Genomic DNA, 23,273 nt, shown 5'->3' on the forward strand with positions numbered 1-23,273 from the left:
TTACTCCATCAAGTGTATTTGACACTATTACTTCCATCAAACAGCCTCCAGTGGTTATTTTTCTGTCCTCAGTGTCCTTTCCTTCACTGTTTCCTCTTTTTCTCTAAAACTTTTAAGCATGAATGTCTCCCCAGCTTTCTATCCTGGGACCATTTTCCTTCTCCAGGAACTTATTCACTCAATAGCATCCAGATGCCTGGCTTTAAATACACCTCTACCAGCTTGACTCCTATATTTATTAATCCATCCCATTTCTATGCGTGTGGTCCACATTCACCCACAGCTGCCTCCACAGTGTCTGCGTATGGATGTCTAAATTCCCAAAATCAAACTCTAGAATTCTTGAATCTGCTGCTCTGTGGTTTCCACTTTCCATGTGAAGTGTCTCTGTCTCGCCAGGTGTTCAGGCCTCAGCTTTGCCGGTTTCTTGACTTTTTGATTTTCTCTACCTCACATCCATTCAGCAAAACACATAACTCATTTTATGAACTTGGCCCACCTGGCCCCTTCTCCTTTGCCTCCACTTTTCTTCCCTGGTCAGAGTTGCTGTTATTTCTGTCAGAATGCATGCAGTGGCCTCCTAACCCCTCTCATTTTGCCCATTACCTCCACCAATTCTTATGTTCATGGATAAAGGTGTATTTCATTATGTATGTTGTGCATTGGGTGAAATTTGTTATTTATTATTTTCTCTGCACATTCCATCAATTGATGAGAGAGTTGTACAAAATGTCCAATTTGGTTATGGGTTTTTATTACGTATTTTATTTCTCTCACTTTTCAAAAGTTATGTTATTAGGCATGTATGAGTTTTAAATTGGCACATTTTCCTGGAAATTTAAACCATCTTATCATTACAAAGGAACACTCAATTTCTAGTATTTTGTCCTTCTCTCTTTTATGTGATACTGACATAATGACACAAGATGTTCTCTTTTAGTGTAAACATAGTTTCTACATTCTACTTTTACTGATAACCCTGGGGTATTTTAGATGAGTTTCTTGTAGACAGTGTTCTATTTTGCTAATGCTGCGGCACGCAAAACACCAGACCTGGATTGGCTTTTATAAAAGGGTTACACAGCTACAGTCTTAGGGCCATAAAGTGTCCAAGGTAACACATCAGCAATTAGGTACCTTCACTGGAGGATGGCCGATGGTGTCTGGAAAACCTCTGTTAGCTGGGAAGGCATGTGGCTGGCATCTGATCCAAAGTTCTGGTTTCAAAATGGCTTTCTCCCAGGACGTTATTCTCTAGGCTGCAGTTCCTCAAAAAATGTCACTCTTAGTTGCACTTGGGGTATTTGTCCTCTCTTAGCTTCTCCAGAGCAAGAGTCTGCTTTCAATGGCTGTCTTCAAACTGTTTCTCATCTGCAGCTCCTGTGCTTTCTTCAAAGTATCCCTCTTGGCTGTTGCTCCTCTTCAAAATGTTACTCACAGCTGCACTGAGTTCCTTCTGTTTTTCAGCCCATTTATATGGCTCCACTGATCAAGGCCCACCCTGAATGGGTGGGGCCACACCTCAATGGAAATTATCTCATCAGGGTTATCACCCACAGCTGGGTGGGGCACATTCCAAAGAAATACTCAAAGAACTGCAGTCTAATCAACACTGATAACATCTGCCCACACAAGATTACATCAAAGATAATGGCATTTGGGGGACACAAAACATTCAAACTGGCACAGACGGTGGTCTTTCTAATCCACTTCAAAATATTGATTGTTTTTGTGGAATATTTATATTTAATTATTGTTAAACTTGCATTTTAGTTTGCCCTCATTTCATAGGCTTTCTATTTTTCCCTTCTCTTTTGTTTGTATCCATGGTATACAATCAACTGTTCACAGTACCACCATATAGTTATGCATTCATCACCACAATATATTTCTGAACATTTTCCTTACAAGAAAGAATCAGAATAAGAATAAAAAATAAAAGTTAAAAAGAACACCCAAATCAACCCCCCATCCCATCCTATTTTTCATTTAGTTTTTGTCCCGATTTTTCTACTCATACATCCATAGACTAGATAAAGGGAATGTGATCCACAAGGTTTTCACAATCACGCCATCACCCCTTGTAATCTACATTATTATACAGTCATCTTCAGGAGTCCAGACTACTGGGTTGGAGTTTGATACTTTCAGGTATTTACTTCCAGTTTTTCAATACATTAAAACCTTAAATGTGTTATCTGTATAGTGCATAAGAATGTCCATCAGAGTGACCTCTTGACTCCATTTGAAATCTCTCAGCCACTGAAACTGTTTTGTCTCATTTTGCATCCTCCTTTCTGTCAAGAAGATATTCTCAATCCCATGATGCCGGGTCCAGATTCATCCCCGGGAGTCATATCCTGCATTGCCAGGGAAATTTACACCACTGGGAGTCAGGTCCCACATAAGGGGGAAGGCAGTGAGTTCACCTGCCAAGGTGGCTCAGTTAGAGAGAGAGAGAGGGCCGCATCTGAGCAACAATGAGGTACTCGGGGAGACTCTTAGGCACAATTATATGCAAGTTTAGCCTCTCCTTTGCAGTAACGAGTTTCATAAGGGCAAGTCCCATGATAGAGGGCTTGGCACATCAAACACTAGTCCCAATGTTTGTGACAACATCAACACCAGTCCAGGTGAGGAAGTCCAACACTTCTGTGCCTTCCCCCAGGTCCTTGGAGCAGGGGGGGAGGTGTCTGTAAATATATTTTTTTTTCTGCCCAAATTACTTTGGGATGTGTATTGGACTAATTTTTAAAAACATTCTATCTTTATTTTAAATTGTGATAGTTTTTCATAACAGGTGTTTGCATTAATTTTGATTTTTTAAAAATATTACATTAAAGTATTATTTTTCTTTGATTTCTGTCTTCCCTTAAATTGTGTGCATGACATGAGTGTCTCATTTTTTGCACCCTAGTCATGGTCCTGCAAACTTGTATGTAGTTCAGGGTCACAATATGATCCACCCTTACCAAGACACTGCCTCATTGTACTCCATTTTTTTCAATTATGGAAGTTGTAGTTTTACAGAAAAATCATGCATAAAATACATACTTTCCCATATACCTCTCTGTTAACATCTTGCATTAGAGTGATACATTTGTTACATACAGTTCATGAAAGAACACTTTTGTGATTATACTAACTGTAGTCCATTGTTAACAGTAGAATTCACTCTTTGTTTTAAAAAGTCCTGTTTGTTTTAATATTTTTTGGTAGCATATGTACAACCTAAAATTTCCCCTTTTAAGCATATTCAATGTTAGGTGCATTCACAATATTTTACTACCATCACCACCATATTTTACCAAAACATTACAATCAACCCAAAAGAGAAACTGTACAATTTAAACCTTAACTCCCCATTCCATACCTCCACCATGGACACTGATAAAGTATATTCTAGACTCTGACTCTGAGTTTGCTTATTCTACTATATTAGTGAGACCATAACAATATTTTCCTTTTGTTTTTGGCTTATTTCACTCAACATAATTTCTTCAAGCTTCATGCCTTTTCTTGCATGTATCAGGACTTCATTTTATTTCATGGCTGAATAATATTCCATCGTGGGAGTCTACCACTTTTTTTATCCATTTATCAATTGGTGGACACTTGGGTTGCTTCCGTCTCTTGGTAGTTGTGAATATTGCCACTCTGAATATTGGTTTGCAAATATCTGTTTAAATAATCCTGATTTCAATTCTTTTGGGTTGATATGTAGGAGATGGATTGATGGGTTATATGTTAATTCTATAGTTACCTTTCTGAAGGACTGCCAAATTATCTTCCACAGTGGTTGAACAATTTTACATTGCCGCTAACAATGAATGAGTGTTGTTATTTCGGCACATCCTCTCCAACACTTGTAATTTTCCAATTATTTAGCCATTCTAATGGTTATGAAATGGTATGTCATTGTGGTTTTGATTTGCATTTCTCTAATGGCTGATGATGTTAAGCATGTTTTCCTTTGCTTTTTGGCCAATTGTGTATCTTTTTTGAGAAATGCTTATTCAAGTCTTTTGTCCATTTTAAAGTTTTGTTGTTTGTCCATTTCTTGTAGAGTTCAAGGTTTTCTTCATGTATTCTTATTTTCAGATATTTTCTCCCATTGTGTAGTTTGTCATTTTACTTTCATGATAAAATCCTGTGTGCAGAAGGTTTTTATTTTGAAGAGGTCCCATTTATCTATTTTTTTCTTTTGCTGCTTGTGCTTTGAGTGTGCATTCTAAGAACACATTGCCTAACACAAGGTCATTATGTTGGTTCCCTATCTAGTCATTTTATACTTCTGGATTTTATATTTAGGTTTTTGATCCATTTTGGGTTGATTCTTGTTGATGGAGTAAAGAAGGGGTCCACTTTAATTCTTTTGCAAATGGAAATCCAGTTTTCCAGCACATTTTTTTGAAGAGACTATACTTTCCGAATTGGAGAGACTATTCTTTCCCAATTTGCTCCCTTGTTAAAAATCAGTTGGCCATAAACGGGGGGTGGGGTGTTGTACGCTGTCTCAATTCAATTCCATTGGTCTATATGCCTGATCTTGTGACTGTATCTTACTTCTCAGGAAGTCTGAGTTCTCAAACTTTGTATTTTTTTTCCAAGAGGGCTGTTGGGGCCCCTTACTCTTCAACAAAATTTTGATGATTGGCTTTTCTATTTCTGTAAGAAGTTTGTTGGAATTGCTATTGGGATTGCATTGGATCTGTAAATTGCTTTGGGTAAAGTTGTTATGTTAACAGTATTCAGTGTTCCAGTCTGTGAACACAGAATGTCCTTCATTTGTTTAGCTCTTCTTTGATTTATTTTAATAATGTTTTATAGTGTTCCATTTACATGTCCTTTGCATACTTTCCTGCATTTATTATGAGATATTTGTTTATTTTAGTTGCTATTGAAAAAAGCAGTGTTTTCTTGGTTTCTATTCATGATTTTTCATTATTAGTGTACAGAAATACTATCAATTTTTGAGTGTTGGTCTTGTAGTCCACCACTTCGCTGATTTTATTAATAACTGTAGGAGATTTGTTGTGATTTTTTCATGATTTTCTGTTTATAACATGTCATCTGCAAACAGGGAAAGCTTTTTTTTTCTTCCTTTCCTGTTTGAATGCCTTTTATTCCCTTTTCAGGCTTAATTGCTCTGGCAAGACCTTCTAGTACAATGTTGAATGACAATTGTGACAGTGGGCATCATTGTCTTATTCCTGATCTTAGGTGAAAAATTTTCAGTCTTTCCCCATTAAGCTTTGAGCTCCAGAGTATAGTGAAAGTATCCACAAAAAGACCTTACTTCCTTGACTTGTTCATCTACTTTGTTATCTGTTGAGTAAGTGAGATAATTTCAACAAGGAGGCTCTACTCTTATTCATTTTATAAAAGATGAATTTCAGAAGATAATTGTTGAATTTGACTGTATGCATTTTGATCCGGACATTTTGAGTTCAGGTTACTTTATTGTGGACGTACAATGACTAGTTTTATTATTCTTTAGTAATTTTCAAGAGGAAACATGCCTAATCATTCAAGGAATAGTTCTATGCAATTAGATCAGTGGGAGAGACAGACAAATAAACAAATGTATAATGAGAAGTAAATGTACATGAGTGACCTGAAGGATTAGTAGAGTTGTAATAAAAGCCATGGGGAGAGGAAGGGGAAGGCTCTGTATAGGATCATGTCATCAGCAAAATGAGAGTTTTACTATTTCCATTCCACTTAGGATACCTTTTATTTTGTTCTCACCTATTTTTTCAGCCTAGAACTTCCAGTACTTTGGGAAGAATAGTAGTGACAGTGGGCATCCTTATATTCTTCCTGATCTTAGAGGAAAGCTTTCAGTCTTTCACCATTGACTGTGATGTTAGTGGTGGTTTTTCATATATTGCCTTTATCATGTTGAGAAAGTTTCATTTTATTCCTAGTTTTTTGAGGGATTTTATCAAGAAGGGATGCTGGTTTTTGTTAAAAGCCCTTTTGTGCATCAATTGAGATGATCATCAGTTTTTTCCCCTTCATTCTATTAATGTGATGCGTTATATTAATTGATTTTCTTATGTTGAATTATATATATATATGTATTTTATTGAGATTGTTTACATACCATACAACTATCCAAAGATCCAAAGTGTAAAATCAGTTGCCCATGGTACCATCATACAGCTGTGCATCCTCAACACAATTTTTTTTTCAATTTTTAGAACATTTTCATTACTCCAGAAAAAAAGAAAAAAAAGAAAGGAAACTGAGATCCTCCCATACCCCTAACCACACCCCCTCCATTATTGATTCATAGTTTTGGTATAGTACATTTGTTACTGTTGATGGAAGAATGTTAAAATACTACTAACTGTAGTATATGGTTTGCAATAGGTATATTTTTTCCTATATGCCTCTCTATTATTAACTTCTAGTTATAGTGTCATACATTTGTTCTAGTTCATGAGAGAGATTTCTAATATTTTTACAGTTAATCACAGACATTGTCCACCACAAGATTCACTGTTTTATACATTTCCATCTTTTAACCTCCAGCTTTCCTTCTGGTGACATGCGTGACTCCGAGCTTACCCTTTCCACCACCTTTACACACCTTTCAGCAGTTATTCTCACAGCATGCTACCATCACCCCTGTCCATTTCCAAACATTTAAGTTCATGCTAGTTGAACATTCTGCTCATAATAAGCAACTGCTCCCCATTCTGTAGCCTCATTCTATATCCTCATAACTTATATTTCATGTCTGTGAATTATAAGTTATAATTAGTTCATATCAGTGAGACCCTGCACTATTTGCCTTTATGTGTCTGACTTATTTCACTCAAGTTAGTGCCCTCAAGGTTTCTTCATCAACCCATTTCTTTTAAGATGGTTTTATTCACACACCATATATTCTGTCTTAAGTAAAAAATCATTGATTCCCTGTATAGTCACGTGTTTATGTGTCCAGCACCATCGCCACTCTCTATATAAGGACATCTCCATTTCTTCCACAAAGATAGAGGAGGAGTCAAAGAAGGCAGAGAAGCAAAAGAAAAAGAAAAGAGAAAGAGAAAAACAAAAAATAACATGATACCTAGAAAGTGACAAAAGGAAAGATAGCATTAACCTAAAGTAAAGAGTCACACAACATCACCAATGCCAGGAGTCCCATACCCTTCACCTATTCCGCAACCCCCCATATGCATTTAGCTTTTTGGTATATTGCCTTTGTTGTATTAAAGGAAGCATAATACAATATTTCTGTTAATTATAGTCTCTAGTTTGCACTGATTGTATTTTCCCCCAATCCTACCCTATTTTTAACACCTTGCATTCATTTGTTCTACCTCATGTAACAACATATTTGTACCTTTGGTTACAGTTGTTTTGTACCCTAGATTTCCCTGAGTTACACAGTTATAATTTTTATCATCCATCTTTTGTTCTGGTGTCCCACATGCTCCTAACCTTCCTCTTTCAACCGTATTCACAGTCATCTTTATTCAGTGTACTACATTGCTGTGCTACTATCTTCCAAAATTGTTTTCCAAACCTCTCACTCCTGTCTTTTCCTTTCTGTCTGCAGTTCTTCCTTTAATGTTTCCTGTAGAGCAGGTATCTTGTTCACAAATTCTGTCATTGTCTGTTTGTTAGAGACTATTTTAATCTTTCCCTCATATTTGAAGGATAGTTTTGCTGGATACAGGATTCTTGGTGGTGGTTTTTCTCTTTCAATATCTTAAATATATCACCCACTTCCTTGCCTCCATGGTTTCTATTGACAAATCTACACATAGTCTTATCAAGCTTCCTTTGTATGTGATGGATCACTTTTCTCTTGTTGCTTTCAGGATTCTCTCTTATCTTTGATGTCTGAAAATCTGATTATTAAGTGTCTTGGCATAGGCCTATTCAGATCTATTCTGTTTGGGGTATGCTGCACTTCTTGGATCCATAATTTTATGTCTTTCATAAGAGATGGGAAATTTTCATTGATTGTTTCCTCTATTATTGCTTCTGCCCCTTTTTCCTTCTCTTCTTCTAGGACACCAATGACACATACATTCTTGCGTTTCATTTTGTCCTTAAGTTCCTGGAGATGTTGCTCATATTTTTCCATTTTTTTCTCTATCTGTTCTTTTGTGTGTAGGCTTTCAGGTGTCTTGTTCTCCAGTTCCTGAGAGTTTTCTTCTGCCTCTTGAGATCTGCTGTTGTATGTTTCCATTGTGTCTTTTTGTCTCTTGTTGGGCCTTTAATTTCCATAGATTCTTCAGTTGGTTTTTTGAACTTTAAATTTCTACCTTATGTATTCCCAGTGTTTTCATTATATGGTTCAGATCTTTCACCATCTTCCCTGAACTTTTTGAATTGACTTAGTATAAGTTGTTTCAATTCGTATATCTCAGTGGAAGCATAAGTTTGTTCCTTTGACTGTACCATAACTTCATTTTTCTTAGTGTAGGTTGTAGTTTTCTGTTGTCTAGGCATGGTTTCCTTGGTTAACCCAATCAGGTTTTCCCAGACCAGAATGGACTCAGGTCCCAGAAGGAAGAAATATTCAGTATCTGCTTTCCCTGAGGGTATGTCTTAGAACATTGGTACACCCTGTGATGCCTCAGGTCACTGTGCTTTTCTGCCCAGCAGGTGGCACCTGTCAACCTGTAATTCCAGATTGGTATAAGGAGGTATGGCCCACGACTGTTTTCCCCCAGGCTCTGGAGCCTGGTTCTGAATGGAAGGCAGGTAATAGAGCTGGTCCCCACCCCTTTCTTCTTAGAGAAGATAGACCCCCTAGGGAGAGGTTATTAGCATTTCAGTGGACACTCTCTGCCTGTGCTATCGCCACCCTTGTCTGGGTCACAGCACTGAGAACTGAAAATGGCTGAGGCTTTCTCCACTGAGCCAAAACAGTGACAGAAATTCTCCTTCAGAGCTAGTCCACAGCAATCCTCCAGCTCTCTGAGGTCAGTCATCACCCAAAGCCTCTGTCTGCTTGTTGGGGATTCATAGCTCATAGTGAGCAGTTCACACTCACTAATTAAAACCCCAGTTGGAGCTCAGCTGAGCTATATTCCCTTGCTGAGAGAGAGCATCTCTCTAGCAACACAAGACTTTGCAGCTCAGGCTGTGGGGGAGTGGTCTCCCAGCTTGGATCTGCAGTTTTTACTTACAGATTTTATTATGTGGTCTCAGGCATTCCTCCCAATTCAGGTTGGTGTATGAATGAGTGGATGGTCATGTTTGTTCCCCCACAGTTATTCTGGATTAACTAGTTGTTCCTGTTTTTTTATTGGTTGTTCCAGGGGGACTTACTAGCTTCCACTCCTCTCCATGCTGCCATCTTAGATCCTTTCTTATGCTGAACTTTGCTTGCATACCTGGGATGAATTCAGTTGATCATGGTATGTAATTCTTTTAATGTACTTTTGGAGTTGTTTTGGTAGTGTCTTTGACATTTTTTGCGTATATGTGATAAGGATTATTGTTTTGAATTTTTCTTGTAAGATCTATATCTGGCTTTGTTATTAGATGAATGCTGGTCTCAAAGAATAAGATAGGCAGATTTCCTTCCTCTTTTTTTCTGGAAGAATTTGAGGATGATTGGTGGTAATTCTTCTTTTAATATTTGGTAAAACTCACCATTGCAGCCATCTGGTCCTGGGTTTTCCTTCTTGATGGTTTTTTTTTTTTTTGGTTACTAATTAAATTCCTTTACTTGTTACTTGTCTATTGATTTCTTCTAATTCTTTTTTTAAATGGAATTTTATTGACATATTCACGTACCATATAATCATCTAAAGTGTGCAGTCAGTTCACAGTATCATCATATAGTTGTGCATTCATCAACACAAGCAAGTTTTGAACATTTTCATTACTCCAAGAAATAAAAATGAAAATAAAAATAAATAAAATTATGAAAGAACACCCAAAACATTTCATTCTCCTTTCCACTCCCCATTATTCATTTTCTTTTTGTCCCCCTTTTTCTACTTATCTGCCCGTTTACTGGATAATCACAATCACACAGTCACACTGTATAAGCTGTATAGTTATATGATCATCTTCAGGAATCCAGGGATACTGGGTTGTAGTACAACAGTTTCAGGTATTTCTTTCTAGCTATTCTAATACACCAGTAACTAAAAGGTATACCTATATAATGCATAAAATAACCTCCAGAATGACCTGTCAACTCCGTTTGAAATCTCTCAGCCCCTGAAACTTTATTTTGTTTCATTTCTCTTCCCCCTTTTGGTCAAGCAGTGTTTCTCAATCCCATGATGCCAGGTCCAGGCTCATCCCCAGGAGTCATGTACCATGTTGCCAGGGAGATTTACATCTCTCGGAGTCATGTTCCACATATGGGGGAGAGCAGTGAGTTTACCTGCAGTGTTGGCTTAGAGAGGCCACATCTGAGCAACAAAAGGAATTTTCTGGGGGTGACTCTTAAGCACAATTTTAAGTAGGCTTAGCCCCTTCTTTGCAGTAACAAGCTTCATAAGGGCAAGCCCCAAGATTGAGGGTTTGGCCTACTATAATGGTAGTCCCCAGTGCTTGCAAGGATATCAAGAATTCCCCAGGTGGGGGGTTAATTTTTCCAGTTTTCCCCCAGTCCCTCAAGGGGGCTTTGCAAATACATTTTTATTCTCTGCCCAAATTACTATGAAATGTTATCTTTCCTTGTGGTGTCATACATGCCCCTAGCCTTCCTCTTTCAACCATACTTACATAGTTTGGCAGTTCTTCAGGAAGTAGAGTATAGAATAGCTGTAAGATCCAGCAATCCCATTACTCGGTATAAATTCAGAAGAACTGAAAGCAGAAACAGGAATGGACATTTGCTCACCGATTTATACTGGCATTGTTCATGACTGCCAAGAGATGGAAACAGCACAAATGCCCATCAGCAGACAAGTGGGTAAACAAACTATGATAGGTACACATTGAATATTGAGCAGCAGTAAGATGGAATAAAGTCATGATGCATGCAACAACATGGATGAAACTTGAGGACATTTTGTTGAGTGAAATAAGCCAGGAACAAAACATCTCTTACTCCTTTCCTCATGGTCTCACTAATATTAACTATTTTGAGTAAAACTCTAAGAGTTGAAGTTCTAATTCTTCTTGGGTCAGTGTTAATAGTTGTGTGATCCTAGGAATTTGGCTTTTTCATCTAGATTACCTAATTTGTTGGCATGTGATTGTTCATACTATTCACCTGTAAACTTATTTCAGCGAGATCATAAAGAATGCCATTTCTTTTTTCATATTAGTTATTTGTGCCCTTTATTTTTTATGTCAGTCTAACAACAGGCTTGTTAATTTATAGATCTTAATCGATCTTTTCAGTGAACCAAACTTTGGTTTCATTAACTCATGTTTAATTCTCCATTTCATTTATCTGCACTCTAATCTTTATTTCCTTCCTTCTATTCTCTTTGTGTTTAGTTTACTTTTTCTAATTCATACAGTTGTGAGTTTAAGTCTTTGATTTAGGATGTTTCTTCTTGTTTTATGTAATTTATCAGTATAAATTTCCCTCTAAGCACTGTCTTTCCAGCATTCCATAGATTTTGGTATACTGTGCTTTCATTTTCATTTACCTCAAGGTTTTTTCTTAATTTCTCTTGTGATTTCTTCTTTAACCCCTTGGTGTTCTGTGTATTTCCATCACATGGGAATTCACACAGCAGAATGTTCTTCCTTCTCTTCTGTGCTCCACTGTCTTCCACCTTCTTGTTGCTCTTCATGGCTTCCTCCAAGTGGCTTCCTCCTCTGTGTCCAATTTCCTTGGCTTATATGGGCTTCAGCCATACTGGACTAAGGCCTGCCGTCATTCAGTTTGGGCACAACTCAATTATAAATATCTTTAGAGAGGCTCATCACAAATCAGTTGAGAACAACAGGAGCAGGCATTGGGACCTGAGTAAGCCTTTTGTGGAAGACATGACTCAAACTGCAAGAAATTTATAAAATAAAACAGAATATAGCATGTAGAAAACTATGAAAACTCATTCATTGTCAATGGGAATATAAAATGATGCAGTCACTGTGGAAAACAGTGTGGTGGTTCCTCAGAATGCCAAGTGTAAAATTGCAATGTGACCCAGAAATTCTACACCTATGTATATATCCAACAGAGTTGAAAGCAAGGACTCAAACAGATATTTTCACACCAATATTCATAGGAGTGTTCTAAAAAATAGCCAAACGATGGAAGCAACCTGTGCCCATTGACAGATTGATGGATTAACAAAATGTATATACATAAAATGAAATATTGTTCTGCCATAAGAATTAAGTTCTGATATATGCTCTAACATGTATGAAACTGGAAAATAGTGTGTTTAGTGAAATAAGTTAGATAGAAAATGATAAGTATTATATGAGCTCACATGCGAATTCACTAGAATATGTAAAATGCATAGATTCAGAAACTAGAATTTAGGTTACTGGGTCCAGGTAAGGAGTAGGAAATGGTAAGTTAATGCTAAGAATTTCTTTTGGGAATGATGCAAAAGTTTTCGTAATGGATGTTTGCAATGGTATCACAGCATTTTGAATATAAGTAGAACTACTGAATTGTATATTTGAAGGAGGTTATGCTGGTTTGAAACTGTTATGGACACCAGAAGGGCCAGGATCTCTTAATCCAGTCTTGTTTGGTGGAATATTTTGAATATTTCCATGGAGATGTGACTCCCTCAACTGTGAGTGACACCTTTAGGTTATTTCCATGGAGGTGTGGATCCCACCCATTCAGCGTGGGTCTTGATTGGTTCACTGGAGTACTTAAGAGTGCTCAGGAGCCAGTACAGAGGTTGATGCTTGGACACACATAGAGATGCTGACACTTAGAGATGCTAAGAGATGAAACCCAGAGTTTGCCCTGGAGAAGCTAAGAGCGGATCCCAAGATGCTTTGAGAGAAATGCCTTGGGAGAAAGAAGCAAGGACACATTGGAGCTGAAAGAGAGAAGACAGAAGCCCAGAGACATTTTGGAGAAAACCATTTTGAAACACAACCTGGGAGCAGAGGACCAGCAGATGCTGGCCAGGTGCCTTCCCAGCTAGCAGATGTTTTCCAGACACAATTGGCTATTCTTCAGTGAAAGTATCATCCTGTTGCCTTCATAGGGATACCTTTATGGCATTAGACCTGTAAATTTGTAACCTAATAAATCCCCTTTATAAAAGCTAATCCATTTCTGGTATTTTGCATAATGGCAGCTCTAGCAAACTGGAACAGTTTAAAATGGGATATTTCACAATTTTATATATTTTACCAGAATAAAAACTGAAAAAAAAAAATAGAACTGTTCAATAGAATGAACCCTAAAGTAAATGTTGGATTACTGTTAATATTATAATAAAATTTTGTTAATTTTAACTAAAGTACCACATTGTGGTATGTGTTAATAATAGAGACGCAATTGGGACAATTTTTCATGTAAAGGGGTGGTATATGGAAACTGTACTTGCTGCATGATTTACTGAAAATCTAAAATTTTTCTAATTAAAAAAGTAAAACGTTCTTACCTGTATAATGAAATTATTCACATCTTTATTAGGCAGAGTGAAAAGACCTTCTTACTTTGACTCTGGAAGAAGAGAGTCCTCCCTTTATTTCTATTGGAGCACACTTCATGTTTAGATTGGATGGAGTTTCTCCCAGGTGATGGCTTAGGATGTATAACATGTGTCTGGAAATTGTGCACAAGACGAGTCTCATGGCTTCCTTCTCCATTCTCAGTTTACTTGACTACTCCCTTTCTGGTTGTAATGGAAATAGAGGAAGACAGTTGTCAGTGAGCTATTAACAGTGCAACCAATGGTGAGTACTGAATTGTTTCTTAATTGAAGTTACAACCGTGTTGCCAGCAATGGTTAGGTTCTTCCAATTGGCTTGGGTATAAGGATTTCAGGAGCTATTCAAGGCTCTGATCTCCATTTAAGTTTATCTCTGCCTCTGGGATGGTCATGGAAGGTTAGGTGTTCATCAGTAATCTCCTTGCCAATATTACACTAAGTTGTTTCAGGCTCCACTAAGGTTGTTTGTTCACTGAACAGATATGAGAGGTTTTCTGTTTTTCACTCAATCCATGGCCTTATTGGGGAAATAATGCACTCAATTGATAATGTCTGTACCTCTAGTGGCTTAGGCATGTTGTAAAAATGAATGAAAGAGATGTTTAAGATCAGAAGGTTACAATCAGTAGGGAGGCTGATGTTTCATCAGGTGAGTTTAATCAGTCTTTTACCAGCGCTAGGGTGGTGGGCTGTGCATTGTTGAGGGTGTATAAATGATGGTTAGGTAAAAAGGAATTGTTTTTAAATTTTCCCTGGTTTTAAATTTCTTAAGGTTTTGATAGAATGTATTTGCACATTTTGAAAAACTTCAAAAAGATAAGTACAATTCTACCTACCTAACTTTCCCCAATTGCCTAACTTCCAATTCCATGTATCACTTTATTCACATTCTGTAAATAGAAGCAATGAATAGGAAATTATGTTTCCTCAATTTTGGTTATGCATTCAAGAGTATGATAGTAAGTAGATTAAAACTTATGTCCCTGTGAAATTTTTGAAGCATTGGCTAGACCAGAACAAATGTAGAGATTTATTTTACTCTTGAGAAGATAGCTGAGTTAAAGAGAAAGAGAGACAATGAAAACTTATGTTTGGAGGTACCAAAGTTCAAAATGGAAGATCTCATATCACCGTAATGGTCTAGGACCATTTTTCTGTAGAGCAGTCTCAGGAGTCCATGATGTGCACTGGAAGCCATCTATACTTATATGTTATGGTGATCACCTGAGTTATTTAGATTTGAGTGGGACAATATCTTACAATCCCAAGTTGTTTCTTAAATCTTGTTTGTACAGAATACTACTTTTTGTTGCAAGGTTCTCTGCCACTTTAGTAAGTAATATACCAATGAATTATGTTTAGATAGGAAGTACTTTGCACTTAAGTACATTGGATCTTTCAAAACTCCTAACATATTTTAAAACAATTTCATAGATGAGAGAAAACTTATATTATCCAAGAGAATAATCTAACTGTACTCATGGTTTAAATGTGGCATGTCATGGATATTGATTACCTTGTTTGGAATCTATAAATTTAAATGAAATCAGTGGAAAATAGTTTTTATTTTATGAATTCTCAAAGTGCAAATTGTGTAATCTCCATCTGGAAGTCTTGATTACCAATTACTAGGAATTTTCCAGCTTGTACCACAACATAATTCATTTGGTATTCCTTTATAATGGAATTTTTTGGCAGTTCTGCACTGAGAATGATCTGACAGAAAACCACAATATAGTTTGAACTTTCTATACATAGTCTATGCTTCCTCAGTGCTATCATCCTGAACATTCTTTGCTGGACATTGGCGGGGGTGGCCTTGTCTGAACTCAGATGTCCCTTATGTTATAGGAGGCAGTGGCTTTTAAAGATGTAGCTATAGAATTCCCCCAAGAAGAGTGGGCTCTCCTGCACACATCCCAGAGAAAGCTGTTTAGAGATGTGATGGAAGAGATCATCAGTCATCTGGTTTCAGTGGGTGAGTCTCTCAAAATTGATCTGTATATCCATTTATCATCTATTTCTTTATCATCTTTCATCTGTTCTAGAAATGTTTAGAGCAGCTTTTCTATGTTGTTTTATATTCTTTATTATATTTTTATGCATTTCACTTTTAATTTTAATATTATTTTATAGAATAAACAGCTGCCTAAGACAATTTATTTCCTTACTTATTTCTTATATCTAGTTTTACACCCCATTAGAATGTGATCTTTGTGACTACAATTTCATGTCTTTGTTGATACTCCATTTTCAACATTCAGAACAGTGCTGGGAACTCAATAAATACTTTTGAAGTAAATAAATGGATTAAATGTTTTCCCAGCAATTACTCTGCTTAAGGGACTGTTGCTGAGGCTTCATGCCCCAGGAATAAACACAGGAAGCATACTCTTTTCCACATGCAATTTATATAGTTCTGTTGGAGATTATGTTTGTTGGAGTTTTTTTGAAAAAAACAACCAGTGTGGAGATAAAGAATATATCTGTGTTTGGAAATATGGAGAATTCCCCAGTTTCTCTTTTAATTTGAGCATGGGACAACCAGAGGACTCACTGTATCTGGACACAAGGTGAAGGGTTGGCTCTTTGATGGTGAGGGATTGTCATGATTCTGTATTCAAGGTACAGTTCTCTTGACTGAACCTCAGTGTTTTCCTTATTTTCTTTGGTAGCCTGCCCTAGACTTGAGTATCATTCACTGTTACCTGTACAGAACTCAAAAATCCATTTATCTTTTTCCTCCAAACAGGAGTTCAGGTATGCAAATCAGATGTACCTTTCCATCTGGAGCAAGGAAAACAAGTTTGGAGAGAAAGAATAGGATTACTCCAATACCAGAGTTCAGGTGAGCTCTAGGACCCTGTACTTGAGTATAAGGAGAAACCTGTTAGTTAGTTTTGGGAAGTATCTATTGCAGAATTCCTTAACTGAGTTATATTTTCAGAAACATAGGTGAGGGTGTTGGGGATATTTTCCTCATCTGAGGTCATTTTTGCAAACACCAATCTGTATTTGTATTTGGCTTTAGGGAAATGTATATTCATGTACCAATGGAGTTAAGCTTTCACATGATGGCTCTTGTTCTGGTCCTCCTCTTTGAATGTTTTCCTTCTCTTTAACTCCAACACACTGTCTTCTTTTTATTTTTCTCATATTTCAATACTGAAAATCCTTTCTGTCAGTGTCCTATAATGTGTTCTACTGCCTAAAGTATTCCTTAATTTGATATTTGTTCTTTGCTTAGGGTCAATATTTGCAAGACACTGTTCCAGTTTGCTAATGCTACTGTTTTGCAAAACACTAGGAATGGATTGGCTTTTATAAAGGGGTTTTATTTGGCTACAAAGTTACAGTGTTAAGGCCACTAAGTGTCCCAGGTAAGGCATCAACTATAGGGTACCTTCATTGAAAGAAGGCCAGGGGCATCCAGGAAAACCTGTAAGCTGGGAAAGCACATGGCTATCATCTGCTTATCCCAGGTTGTGTTCCAGCCCCACTCTCAGCTGCTCTGCATTCTTCAAAGTGTCTTTCTTGGCTGCAGCAGCTCCTTCTGTCTGTGATCACTTTTATAGGGCTCCAGTTGTTCAGTTAAGACCCACCCTGAATGAGTAGGATAACCTCCATGGAAATTATTCAATCAAAGGTCTTGCCGACAGTTGACTGAGTCACATCTCTGTGGAAACAATCAAAGGGTGCCAACCTAATCAACACTAATACATCTGCCCTCACAAGATTGCCTCAAAGAACATGTCATTTTGGAGGACATAATACACCCACACCAGCACAGATACTCACAGGGTCATTTGGGTTTTTTCAACATTTTCCTTCTGTTAATGCTACCAAAATGACTTATTGTTTTTTTCTGTTATCTCAGGCAGGGAAAGTGGCCTTAAAAATCAAGAAATGATAACCTTACAAAATATCTGCAGGAAAGATGCATCTATGATCATGCCATTGGTAAGCTTCATGGGTGTAAATTTTCATTGTCCAAATTGATAACTGGGAATGGAATAAATTTGTAATTCAACACAACCTAAGTAATTGAATTTAGTATTAAAGGTTAATTCAGCACGAAGTCCGGATAGTTGGAATTTAGAGAAAAATTAACTTGAACACTGAGCCATAACTTGAGTTTTTATAAAAAGATAATTGCATAAAAATGGTTCAATATATAATCTTTGAGACATCATGCAGTCTTCAAAATTCTTCACGTAACTGTAGTTGTGATGCTACAAAAAAGAAATTCTCTGTATCTAGGAGAATGATATGTGTATGTAGCTAACATGGGGAGGATTTTAATTGGAGGTGATCACTGAATGATTATTTGAGAAATCTTGTGTAGGGAAAGGGTTAAATGAATGTAAATGGACAAAACATTTATATCTCTCATTTATTTTCCAAATGCAGATATCTCACATTCCAAGGAATCCTTTTAAATGTAACAATTTGGAAGAAGAATTCAAAGACAGATCCACAGTTTCTCAACATGCGTTAACTCAGAAGGGAAGGAAACCCTGTTTGCATGAACTGTGTGGAAAAGCCCTCAGTGATCAGTCATCTTTTACTCAATGTAAGCAAGTACACAGAAGTAAATCATGTGGATATCATGTAAGTGGTAGAGCCTTTATTCAAACACTTAGCCTTAGACAGTGCCATGGATCTGACATTGGAGAGAAACTCTACAAATGTCGTCTATGTGGCAATGCTTTCACCAATTCCTCTGCCCTTATACAACATAAGACATCCCATAGTGGGGAGAAACTTTATGAACCTCATCGTGTGGGAAGGCCTTTGGTAAACGTTCTCACCTTAGAGCACATGACATAAATCATACTGAAAAGAAGAAACCATTTGAATGTCCTCGATGTGGAAAAACCTTCACTCATCATTTTTACCTTAGACGACATGAGAGAATTCACACTGGAGAGAAACCATATCAATGTCTTCTTTGTGGCAAAGCCTACACTACTGATTCTAACCTTAGGTCACATGAGAGAATTCACACTGGCGAGAAACCGTATGAATGCCATGTATGTGGGAAAGCCTTCAAAACATCTTCTCATCTTCGAAGCCATGAGAGAACTCACAGTGGAGAGAAACCCTATGAATGTCACCGATGTGGGAAAGCCTTCACTCAGTGTTCATCCCTTAGACAACATGAGAGAACTCACAATGGAGAGAAACCATATGAATGCTCTTTATGTGGGAAAGCCTTCACCAGTGGTACTGGCCTTAGAATACATGAGAGGACTCATACTGGAGAGAAACCCTATCAGTGTCATATATGTGAGAAAACTTTCACTACTGTAGTGTTCTTAAACTACATGTCAGGACACACATGGAGAGAAACCCTATGAATGTTATCGATGTGGGAAAGCCTTCAGTTCTTGTTCTCATCTTAGACTCCATGAGAGAACACACACTGGAGAGAAACCCTATGAATGTCTTCTATGTGGGAAAGCCTTCACCAGTTCTTCTCACCTTAGAAAACATGGGAGAATTCACAATGAGGAGAAAGTACATGAATGTGGTGTATGTGGGAAAGCTTTCACTCTTTCCAGCCTTAGACTACATGAGAGGACTCACACTTGAGAGAAACCTTACAAGTATCTTGGTATTAATGGGAAAACCTTAAATTTATTTTTGTGAACTTAGACAACACAAGAATTCAAATTGCAGGGAAACCCTCTAAAAGACATGTATGTGGGAAAATTGTATGGCAAGGTTCTGACCTTAGATGACAGGATGGCACTCAGTAGAAGTGCTCTGTACGTAGAAGAGATTGCAGCCATAGAATTAACTTTTAACACACTATGGAACTCATCACTGAACAAACACTAATGGATCAACATGGAAGAGATTTTTGTCATCCTTTCTTTTCAGTTAATCTAAGAGAATTCATACTGAAAAGAATTCATAAGAATGTCATCTCTATTGCAGAACATTCTGTTGATGTTTTGATGTTATGAAAATGAACTAATGCAAAGTAATGAAGAGTCTTCATCTACTCTACATTAAAGAGAAACCAAAGAAATGATGTGAGTGAAATTCAGTGTCTGTATCGTGAGAATGCCTTAATTTTTATTATCCTTTAGATGATATGAGTGATCACAATGAGAGGAACACTAAGTGTGTTTATCCATTTAGCCAAATTGGTGTGGAAAACAAAATTCACTGAGTCAATAACCACTAAAACAAAAAATAATCCTTAAAAGTCTTTAATAGAAGGATAAAACCCATGGGGGAGTGCCAGATAATTCTTGCTTTGACATTATTCATGGACAATCATGAGAAATCACTTGTACAGAAGCATTTATTGGGCATATGGGAGGTCACATTATTATTTAAATAAATATTTATGACATTGGGTCGTAAATAAAGGAAAAAATTTAGTGAGCACTCATTTCCTAGTAGCATTAATATCTTACACTGAGAAATCAACCATCCTGAAAGTAAAATAGGCAAACTCTCAACTGGATTTTACATCAGAAAACTCAGGCTGTAAAATAATACACTTTGGGTAGGTAACCAATTCAGCAAAGAATCCCAGAATTTTGAAGTAGGCTTATGATTGAAAATGTTGTAGAAAACAATTTAGGGTTGTGAAGTGACCTGTGAGTATTGAGTGAAGAATTTTGTAAGAGTATGGTGACATTCAGCTCTATAGGTTAGTATTTGCATATATGGAAGCAACAAAGGTAGTTGCTGAAAACTAATTATTTGACCAATCCTAGATTTTTATGAAGCTCTAAACAAATATTTGGGTAAGTCAGAAAATAATTCTGTAATTAAACTGAATCTCATATAATAGAAAACAGTATCTTACTCTTAGTATTACATGTATGTGCATATCAAGGATGAAAATATACATGAATAAATAATCATACATTAGAAGTCTGATTGTACATAAATTCTGTTTCAAGTGCTATTTAAAATTGACATCAAAAATCATGAAAGAATAAAAATAAATATTTAAATAAAATATTTCAGCCCTTGAGAATTATACATATGTTGTTTAGAAAATTTGTTAGAGTCCAGAATCTGGCCTTGTATCATTTGTTGCAGAAGCACTGTTTTCAATAAGACAGATTAGAACAAACAAAAGATAGATGTGGAAGTACATTTAAGATGTGGGAAGTATCACAATTTATAGAATGCCTTAAATATTTAAACTAATTCATGTAACCACAAAGAACTGTCCCTATTAAGCACAGACAAAACACTGGGAAAGTTGAGAAAACAAAAAGAAGGCATGGGAATCAGATTTAGTGCATGTTTCCCAGAAACAAAACTCATGAATCCTTAAGTCACGCCCTGGGAGTAACTTCCAGCTTCTCTTACACACGTGTGCAGAAGGCTGTGAAAGAAAATGGTGGATCTCTCTCTACTACCAGGCTGACAGAAGGCCTGTTTCTTATATTCATTTGTAATTGATAATTTTCCTTGTTTCTCATTTGGGAAAATGAGGTGAACTTTATAATTAGTGTGTTGATGAAGGATTAGTCAAAGCCATCATTTGCCATCCTTTATTAATGTGACCTTGTTTGAATATTTAATACTCATGGATATTCAGGTTCAATAATCTTGGCTTCTAAGTGTAATGTCTCTTAGCCTCGTTCATTGAGTTATCTACAGAATATAGTTTACTAAACCTTGCACTGTTATATGCCTTTTCACATATTGTATTTGTTCAATTTTGTGTACATAATGTAATTTCTAGGCTGCTAGGTCAAATAGCATTCAGTGGGTTGGCTTAACAACAAACATTTATTGGGTCATGGTTTCATAGGCTAGAAGCCTTGCTTTCTCCTCAAAAACTGTAGTGTTGTGATCCTGGATTGCCATTAACGTTGGGGTTCCTTGGTTTTCCTGTCATATGATGAGGTCTCTTTTCTCTTTTGTGTTCTAATAATGTTAAGCTTCTGGTCCTCCACATGGATTTTCTTCATAAATTCTCCACTGGTAGGATTAAGGCTGAATATCAAGTTGGGTGATAACCAAAAATAACATTCAAAGTACTATTTACAATAGGTTCACATCCTAGGAATGGGTTGATTAAGAAATTTTTTTCCCCAGGGGTACAGAATTCAACTTGCTACAGATTCTTATGACAATTATCTTCATTGTTTTTCTTCTAACTTCAGTCCCAACATCAGCCTGTATCAGTTGGTCTTTTTCTTTTTTCTGTTGATCATATTCCCTGATTTTTGCATGGGTCATATTTTTATTATATGTCAATGTTTAATAATCATGCAGAGATTGACGCTGATATCATTTTCCCAGAGAGGTTGGGTGTTGTCTCTCTTAGGCACAGAAAGGTAGGGCTTATCACTTTCTTCCTTTCAGGAATTTATATGCAGTGTGGCTTGGTTATAGTTTAGTTGCAGTCTAATTTATTTTCCTTTAAGGTAATTTTTTTCTGAATTCATTGCAGGGATATTCCTGTAGTTGGATGTTATCTCCAGAGAACCATGGAATGACAGGAGACATGATGCCTTTCTTGAGCAGCCACCACCTCAATGTAGCATGTGTGGAAAATCATCCCTGAGTTTGGCAATTTCTAAATTTCAATCCATCCTCAACATGCCCACAGTCCACCCATCCATTTGTTTTAATGCCCTAGTTGCATGTCAATGCCTATGATTTTTACTGTCTACACAAAGCAATTCTTCCATGTGTGGAAATATGTAGGGATCTCTCCTCACTACACAAGACCTCTTCTCTGTCTCAAATCACGTTTCATATAGTTCTCTCTGTGTAATTCCCTTGTCATTAAGATATTCATGTTTTAATGAATGATCATTATACTTGCCTTGCCTCAACTACCACCTCCTCCTCTGTGGAATTTGAAGTCCATATATATAAAATATATATACAAGAAAGGACTCCCTATTTGTCCTCATCCTAGAAAGCCTACTTTTTCCTTTTGGTATTTTTTTTTTTTTCTTTTTGCTGTGTGTGTGTGTTGTACCATGTCCATTTGCCCAGGGTATGGGTGGTTTCTATTATGTCTTTATGCGTTCCTGTTCCATGGCACTTTGGACCCTGTGCAGAAAGCCCTTAGGGATGCCAAGCTGGACAAATCACAGATCCATGATTTGTTCTGGTGGGCAGTTCTACTCATATCCCCAAGATTCAGAAACTCCTCCAGGACTTCTTCAATGGAAAAGAACTGAACAAAAGCATCAACCCTGATGAGGCTGCTGCTTATGGTGCAGCTATTCAGGCAGCCATCCTGTCTGGAGACAAATCTGAAAATGTTCAGGATTTGCTCTTAAATGTCACTCCTCTTTCCCTTGTATTGAAACTGCTGGTGGAGTCATGACTGTCCTCATCAAGTGCAATACTACAATTCCCACCAAGCAGATGCAGACCTTCACTACCTACTCTGACAACCAGCCAGGTGTACTCATGCAGGTTTATGAAGGTGAGCATGCTATAACCAATGATAACAACCTGCTTGGCAAGTTTGAACTTATCAGGATACCTCCTGCCCCCACATGGTGTTCCTCAGATGGATGTCACCTTTGACATCGATGTTAATGGCATCCTCAATGTTTCAGCTGTGGATAAGAGCATAGGAAAGAGAACAAGATCACCATCACTAATAGACAAGGGTTGTTTGAGCAAAGAAGACATTGAGCACATGGTCCAGGAAGCCAAGAAGCACAAAGCTGAAGATGAGAAGCA

At 37.1% G+C, this 23,273-nt stretch overlaps 1 protein-coding gene and 2 pseudogenes across 1 annotated transcript; all 3 read left to right on the forward strand.

Moving 5' to 3' along the window:
- Positions 1 to 13,780: 13,780 nt before the first annotated feature.
- The window catches only part of LOC119524642, a 53,957-nt pseudogene continuing 44,464 nt past the window's right edge, over positions 13,781 to 23,273 (forward strand).
- Positions 18,362 to 18,940, forward strand: LOC119524640 (zinc finger protein 596-like; the record flags this gene model as incomplete). The annotated part of the gene is made up of 1 exon (XM_037823343.1): positions 18,362 to 18,940. A coding segment is annotated over one exon (579 nt), but the record flags the coding sequence as incomplete, so codon positions are not given.
- Positions 22,556 to 23,273, forward strand: part of LOC119524641 — a 1,089-nt pseudogene continuing 371 nt past the window's right edge.

The sequence above is a fragment of the Choloepus didactylus genome (assembly GCF_015220235.1).
Source record: "Choloepus didactylus isolate mChoDid1 chromosome 11 unlocalized genomic scaffold, mChoDid1.pri SUPER_11_unloc3, whole genome shotgun sequence".
Lineage (NCBI taxonomy): Eukaryota > Metazoa > Chordata > Mammalia > Pilosa > Megalonychidae > Choloepus > Choloepus didactylus.